Below are 8044 nucleotides of genomic sequence, written 5' to 3' on the forward strand. Positions count from 1 at the left end.
AAACGAACATGGAAGAAAGACTCAGTGATATTACCTCAATTTAAAAGGAAAGCTAATTTTGAAAAGTTAATGGCAACACAAGTTGCTTATCAGTAACCAAATAATGTCATACACAAAGCAACACAGGGAACTGTAGTCTTTGAAAAGTGCAGGTGTAAGAATGTAATACCCTCAGGTATTGCTATATCAGTGGTTTGAGATAGATGAATTTTTTTTTAGTTATGCTGCAACACAAGTAATTTGTGTAAGGAAGGATGCGAAACAAACCATTTCCGGTAGGCAGAGGATATGGATGAGCTTCTGTGACGACCGATGAACCCTAGGGAAGGGGATCGATCGCACGGAGGGAAAAAAGAGGGGTTAGGTGAGGAGAGCAGGAGGGGAGGAAGACGAAGGAGATGGGAACAGAGTCTAGTATTCTCTCGTTGCATATCCAGTCCGGTGATACACGATGGGTTAAGTACCCCACTCCAGCCACACACGGCCCATTACATCTACGGGCCCCAGCCTACTTGCTTCTGGCCCAATTACTCTCCTCACCTATTACATGTCCACCGATACACTTGTATCAGGTGTATCAGGTGTGACAGTTGCCCCGCGTTGAGCGGCAGCGTCGTCCTTCCAGCAAGGTGCCGTAGGATAGCGAAGGCGCAGCACGTTGTAGTCCTCCCAGGTTGCTGACGCTGGAGAAAGAGATGACCACTGAACGCGCACCTGAACCACCGAGCTGTTGCCTTTCTTGACCATCCGTCGATCCAGGATGGCCACGGGTTGGAGGGGAGCCGCGGTGAGGTCCGGCGCGTGAGGCAGCTCGGAGAAGACCGGCGAGTAGTCCGGCGTGAAAGGCTTTAGCTGTGACACGTGGAAAACTGGGTGGATCCAGCTGTTGGCCGGTAGCTGGAGCTTGTATGCCATGGCGCCAATGCGTTGCAGGACAGTGAACGGTCCAGAGAACTTGTAGGCGAGCTTGGGGCAGGGGCGATTAGCCACCGTAGACTGCGCGTATGGCTGAAGCTTGAGTAGCACTTGATCATCTTCCGCGAATGAGCGCTCCGTCCTGTGCTTATCTGCCTTCTATTTGACACGATTCTGGGCGCGCGCGAGTTGTGCCCGGAGGGCGTCTGTATGCGTGGCCCAGTCCAGCTCTGAGCTCGTTTCTGCTGGCAATTGTGCGGCGAGCGTCGGTAGTCCTCCAAAATTGGGTTCCTTCCCATACAGTGCCTGAAAGGGTGAGGTATTCAGCGAGGAATGATAGGTAGTATTGTACCAGAATTCCGCTGTCGAGAGCCACTTGCGCCACTTGGATGGTGTATCATGGACGGCGCAGCGCAGGTACATCTCCAGACACTGGTTCACACGCTCGCTCTGGCCGTCGGTTTGTGGGTGGTACGCCGTGGAGTAGCTCAGTTTGGTGCCAGCAGCATCCAGAATGGCACGCCACATGTTGCTGGTGAAGATACAGTCCCGGTCGGAGACGATGGAGTGAGGAACGCCGTGGAGCTTGATGATATTGTCCCAGAAGGCACGTGCCACCGTTGCAGCCGTGAAGGGATGGCGGAGAGGCACGAAATGTGCGTACTTGGTGAAGCGGTCGACGACAACCATGATGACCTCGTAGCCCTCAGACGCCGGCAATCCCTCGATGAAGTCCATGGTTAGGTCGTGCCATGGCTCCGTGGGCACAGGCAGCGGCTGAAGCAAGCCTGGCGTCTTGATGTGCTCGTGCTTGGCATGTTGGCACACCTCGCACTGCCGCACGAACTCCTCCACGGCTTGCTTGAGGCCACGCCAGGCGAAATGTTTCTTGACACGCTGATATGTGGCTGTCGCGCCCGAGTGGCCCCCCACTGCGCTGGCGTGGAAGGTGGTGATGAGCTTGGTTTGCAGGACCGAATTGGCGCCAATCCAGAGCTTGTTGTGGAAGCGGATGACGCCCTGACGGAGCTCATACCCCTGCTCATCCGGACTGCAGAGGGCCAATCGTTGGAGAAGATCTTGGGCATCCGCATCTGTCTCGTAGGAATTGGCCACTTCCTATAACCATTGCGGTTGGCACGTTGACAGAGCGTCGAGAGCGAGGAGATGGCCGACGCGCGAGAGCGCATCCGCTGCGCCATTTTCGACTCCACGCCGGTACTTGAAGGAGAACTGGAGTCCGACTAGCTTTGACATGGCTTTACGCTGCAGCTCTGTGTCCAACTGTTGGTCGCCGAGGCTGCATAGGCTCCTTGTGGTCGGTGACGATGACAAATGGAGCGCGTTGTAGGTAATGTCGCCACTTCTCGATGGCCATGATGACAGCGAGAAACTCCTTCTCATAGATGGAGAGGCGCTGATTGCGCACCCCCAACGCCTTGCTGAGATAGGCCACGGGGTGGCCATCCTGGACCAGCACAGCTCCCACGCCAGTGTCGCACGCGTCGGTCTCGATGGAGAAGGGGCGTGAGAAGTCCGGCAGAGCAAGAACGGGGGTGTTGACCATGGCATCCTTGAGCAAGTCGAATGCCGCTTGTGCTTGAGCTGACCACGTGAATCCCTTCTTGGTGAGAAGTTGTGTCAGTGGCTTGGCGATGATTCCATAACGGGAAACGAATTTGCGATAATAGCCCGTGAGCCCAAGGAATCCGCGCAGCTCAGTGGCATTTGTTGGAGTAGGCCACTCGCGCATCGCACTCGTCTTGCTGGGGTCAGTGGCCACACCTTCCTTGGAGATCACGTGACCCAAGTATTCAATGCGAGGCTGAGCAAAGGAACACTTGGACTCTTTGGCATATAGTTGATGTTGGCGGAGAATGGAGAAGGCAGTGCGAAGGTGCTCAACATGTTCCTGCAGGGAGCAACTGAACACAAGAATGTCATCAAGGAACGTAATGACAAACTTACGATTCGGACCATAGAAGATGGAGTTTATCAAGCACTGGAATGTTGGTGGTCCGTTCATGACTCCGAAAGGCATGACTCTGAATTGGAAGTGCCCGTGATGTGTTTTGAAAGCAGTCTTCTCTTCATCACCTTCTCTCATTCGTATTTGATGATACCCAGCTCGTAAATCAATCTTGGAAAAGAATGCAGCGCCTGCGAGTTCGTCCAAGAGCTCGTCGATGATTGGCAGTGGAAATTTGTTCTTTATAGTAATAGTGTTGAGTCGACGGTAATCCACACAGAACCTCCAAGTGCCGTCTTTCTTCTTTACCAGCAGCACCGGAGCTGCAATGCTGTGGGTGATCAGGCCTTGGCGGAGCATCTCTGAAACTTGCCGTTCTATCTCGTCTTTCTGCAGCGGCGAGTAGCGGTAGGGTCGGCAGTTGACAGGGACTGCTCCGGGTTCCAAATTGATGGCGTGATCGTATTGCCTGTGTGGGGGAAGTGTGGTAGGCTCCTCAAAGACATCTCTGAATTCTGTCAACACTTGCTGGATTACAGGGGCAATAGGATCCTCTGTATTGTGGGAAGACAGGGCTGCATGTCCACCAAAGCAGCACCCCAGATCTCGTTCGCTTCATGCATTTGCCATAATTGAGCTGCATCTAGGGCTGTGATAGCTGGTGTTTCGTCAGATCGGACACCGGTGAGATGCACCGGTGTTCCTTCGCAATCAAACTGAATTGTCTTGAGGTTCCAATCACACTGCATCGGGCTATGTTGGGCCAGTCAATCCACCCCAAGGACTGCGTCATAGACCCCAAGTTGCAGGACACGCATGTCTGAACTGAACTTGTATCCTTGTGCCGCCCACTGAAGCTGAGGAACCATTTCAGTGCACTGTAGCTGTTGTCCGTTAGCCACTCTGACAGCTACTGTAGGTATGGGCTTGGTCGCTGCCGTGATGCGTTTGGCAAAGGAGGCATTGACGAAACTGTGTGTACTCCCAGAATCAACCAGCAACAACATTGTCTGATCGCCAGCGGTTGCGCGAAGTCTGATCGTTTCCGCGGATTCGGTGCCTTCCACCGCGTTGGCTGACAGTAAGCAGCAGGCTGATTCTGTGGCTGCCGGCTCATCCAGTAATTCCAGGGCGCGTACCGCGTCATCGGAGAGAACTTCCCCATACTCCCCTACCTCAATTGTCAATAACTGGGCTGAGCGCTTGCATTGGTGTTCCCTGGAGTACTTCTCCCCACAGCGAAAACAAAGGCCACGTTGGCGTCTGTAATCGCGTAACTGTCGCTCTCTGCCAAAGTCATCAGTAGCTGGTTTGGCTGCTGCAATCGGTCGAGTCAGGGGCACCGCAGGCCCTGTGGATGGTGCTGGTGGTGGTCTTCCTGGTGATGGTGCCGTATAAGGCAGTGGTGATGATCTACCCGTATGCGCCGGTCGCGACTTGGAACGCTGATTTTCAAGCTCTTCTTCCTGAATCCTTGCAAAAACTGTAGCCCTCGTGATGCTATTGGGTGCTTGAATGCGTACTGCTGCTCGGAGCTCATCCTTCAGGCCTAATAAGAACTGAGTAACAAAAAATTTCGGGCTGAGGGTTGCATCCAGTGCCAGCAAGTTGTACATGTAAACTTCGAATTGTTGCCTGTAGTCCACCACACTGCCGGTCTGCCTCAACTGCAAGAGGTTGTGCATCATGGATTCGAACTCCTCTGGTCCAAACTCCTCCTCCAGAGCACGTCTGAACAGATCCCAATGAAGAACTGGATGTTGTTGCCGAAACGCTCGGAGCCAGAGCGCGGCATGACCCTCGACATAGAGCGCTGCGGTGGCCACCCAATTGTGCTCTGGCACGCGATAGAGCTCGAAATAAGCTAAACATCGATCAAGCCAGAGGCGTGGACCCTCATCATCGAAGCGAGGAAACTGATGTTTAGGTGGTCTGATGCCGTGATCCTCCCGTGGCTGTTGCAGGTGGGCGGGCGCGGGCGGAACGGCCAGTGGTTCTGGCCTGGGAAGCAGGGGCGGCCCCTCGTTGACCAGTCGCGCAGGCTGCGGTCCTCCGGTGAGCGTGTGTGGCATGGGCAACGCACCCCGAGATGGGGGTGCACGGAGCCCCGGTGGTGGTGGTGGTGCGGGTTGATGCGGTCCTTCCTTGGGCGGCGGTGTGTGCAGCACGGTGGTGGAGGGGTTGTCGATGCCGGATCTGGCGGACAGAGCGGCCGAGGCTGAGGGAGATGCCACCTGCCGCACGTCATCGATCTCGGCTTGAGTGATCCCGATCTGTTTCGACAGACTCTGCAGCTCCTGAGACACCTGCTGATTGAATTGGGTTTGCACCTCAGCGCGTTTGTCTGCCTCTGCCTTCTCCTCCTCGAATCGCGAGAGAAGCTTCTCCATCAGGGCGGTGAGGTTTGCTGTTTGTTCCCCCATGGCAGTGAGGAGTTGCCGGGTCTGAAGGAAGGCTTGGACGACGCCGTGGTACCCGCCCCGGACAGATCGAACCCCGTTGTGGATTTTGTGGGATCTCACTGGAGTGAATTCCCACCGACAGCGGTGGATGTTACCAATCGGTCAAAGGAGTCGAGGATGCCGCGGCGCAAAGAAATTTGGGGAAAAAAATTGTTGGCTCTGATTACCAATTGTGACGACCGATGAACCCTAGGGAAGGGGATCGATCGCACGGAGGGAAAAAAGAGGGGTTAGGTGAGGAGAGCAGGAGGGGAGGAAGACGAAGGAGATGGGAACAGAGTCTAGTATTCTCTCGTTGCATATCCAGTCCAGTGATACACGATGGGTTAAGTACCCCACTCCAGCCACACACGGCCCATTACATCTACGGGCCCAGCCTACTTGCTTCTGGCCCAATTACTCTCCTCACCTATTACATGTCCACCGATACACTTGTATCAGGTGTATCAGGTGTGACAGCTTCAGGATATAGTTGACATCTGCATCACTGTAATCCGTATTTTCTCGATTAGGATGTAGACCGTCTTCCAGGTACTTATGCAGGCAAGTGTTCTCAACCGCAACATGGACCGGGAGTAGGTTGTCAATGACTAAAGCACCGGATGTGCGCAAATTGGCCGACGCGCCATGGTGCAAGAGCAACTCAATCATATCGACAGAGAACATTTCAGCAGCTCGGTGCAGGGGGAAGAACCCAAATTGAGTCATGCAGTTGGGATCGGCCCGGAACCCATGCAGCTCAGGATTCTTTCCCACCAAGACAACTTTGGCACATCGCAGTGCATTAGTGATGACTAGCTCGTTTAAAGCTTCTGGTTTGATGATGTAGCCCAGTGTCATGTCCCTTCCATTCTGATTTAAGAAGCGGAGGAAAGACCTGACACTATCCTTTTTCAGGATTGGCCGCAAGTGGGGTAATATATCGAAGAAGACTTCAGGTACCCGCTAGATTGACCCATTCACAAATAGAAAGGATGAAAGGAAATCAGTTATAGGATTAACAAAGCAAAATGGAACAAATAAGTCTTTCTGCAAATGTATCATAGGAAAAAAAATACACAAACCTGAGGAGTACGGCCCGGGACGATTGTGGATGTTGCATTGTAATTAGCAGGTACGGCACTTGTTTTTTTCAGCCACTGCGAGAGAGAATGTGTCACCATCAAGAGCCGGAAAATAATCAAGGTTGTAGACAAATATGATAAAGGTAGCTACTTACTGCACCTCCTTGAGTGATTTGAGATCGCTTGGAGGGAAAGGAGGTCCCTGCGGATCGTATTGTTCATCCGTGGTTGATCCATCTTTACCTTTGCCGTTATCCTCAGGGCAAGTGGTTCCCATAGCCTCCTTTTTATGCACCGTCTCCATTGGTGCAGAGTTGGCCTGATTTGGCAGTTCCCCTGTTTGTTCTTCTTCCTGGCTGAAACAAGTAGATTTAATTGCAACCCAGGTGACAGTTCATATCTTGTTAATTCTATATTTTGTAGTGAATTTGTGTTTGTGTTAGGCAATACAAGGCAGGCAGGCATAGCAATCGTGGAAGTTGAACATCCAATAGCTTAGTTAAGTGAGGCTTAAACCTGACGGTTTCATCAGGGATATCAGTTCTCTGCTCATCAATAACTAGTTACTCAATTCAGTTGAAGCACAATGAAAGAGTTGAACTTGCAAAAATACAGCTCGGGCTTTCAGCTACAAGCCTCCGTTGATTTCGAGAATGATGTAAGGCTGTAACAACCATTTGCCTGAATAAACAGGGAAAATATCAACTGCATACAGATGTATGGATCACGCTAGTTACACAGAGTAAGCAAGCAAATACGCCGCTGGATTGGGTTGTTTCATCAGCAAGAAACCTCGTGGATGGACACATTGCCCAAGTAACACCGGGCTCGCGTGCGGGCAGGCGTGCTCTCTCAACCGAGCACGATTAATGTCGCCGGGGATTGGAGCCACGATCGAGGCCGAGTTCGCCGGAGGCCAGATCTCGGCGCCGCCGGAAGGCGGGGCCGGCTATGGAACAACAACCGTACCCCCGCTCTATCCTTCTTTCCCAGCCGCTGTGTCAGCTAATCTATGGGGAAAACCCTACCTACGAGCAAGAGTAGGAGGAAGAAGAGGCGAAGAAGAGAGACGGGGCAAACCTGCCCACATGGGCCAGCCCGGCTGTAAATGGGCCATCATGTGCCCGGCTGCTGAAAATGGCCACACATGCCGGTTATAAAGGCCAGTCCCGCACGTCATGGCTGCGGGCCGGCTCGCGTTGCTTTTCGGCCTTACGGGCCTTTTGTTTAAAAAAAATCAGAAAACATAAAAAAATATATAGGATAAGATAAAATACAGGAAAATGTAAAAAAGATATATATATATATATATAATTTAAGAAGAAATTAAAAATTAAAAATAATTTAAAAAGCCTAGTTACAAGTCGGACGGGCCGCATATCATACCGGGCCGTGTCAGACCCGGGCCGTGCAGTGTTGGCCTGTAATTAAAAGGGTCATGCCTTGCCCGACCTTAAGACGTGGCTTTCGGGATTGACCTTGTTATATAGCGACCCGAAGGCCGGCCTAGCCCTTTTAATAACATGTCGTGCCAGGTCGAAATTCCATGTCGGCGGACTGCCCCGCGCGGCACGGCCCATAAGGCCAAGTTTGAGGTGGGGACGCGCATTTGTACATTTTTAATCATACCCCAT

General features: G+C 52.5%; 1 protein-coding gene across 1 annotated transcript in view; it reads right to left on the reverse strand.

The window, feature by feature from the left end:
* The window catches only part of LOC119360732, a 15274-nt gene extending 7230 nt beyond the window's left edge, over positions 1–8044 (reverse strand). The window contains exons 1-6 of the mRNA XM_037626248.1: positions 8040–8044; positions 7491–7541; positions 6571–6766; positions 6411–6485; positions 5804–6291; positions 268–319 (exon numbers count right to left, since the gene is read on the reverse strand). Of these exons, the coding sequence (XP_037482145.1) occupies positions 268–319; positions 5804–6291; positions 6411–6485; positions 6571–6766; positions 7491–7541; positions 8040–8044 (867 nt within the window). The remainder of the gene's footprint in view (positions 1–267; positions 320–5803; positions 6292–6410; positions 6486–6570; positions 6767–7490; positions 7542–8039) is intronic.

Source organism: Triticum dicoccoides, chromosome 2B, assembly GCF_002162155.2.
Source record: "Triticum dicoccoides isolate Atlit2015 ecotype Zavitan chromosome 2B, WEW_v2.0, whole genome shotgun sequence".
NCBI lineage: Eukaryota > Viridiplantae > Streptophyta > Magnoliopsida > Poales > Poaceae > Triticum > Triticum dicoccoides.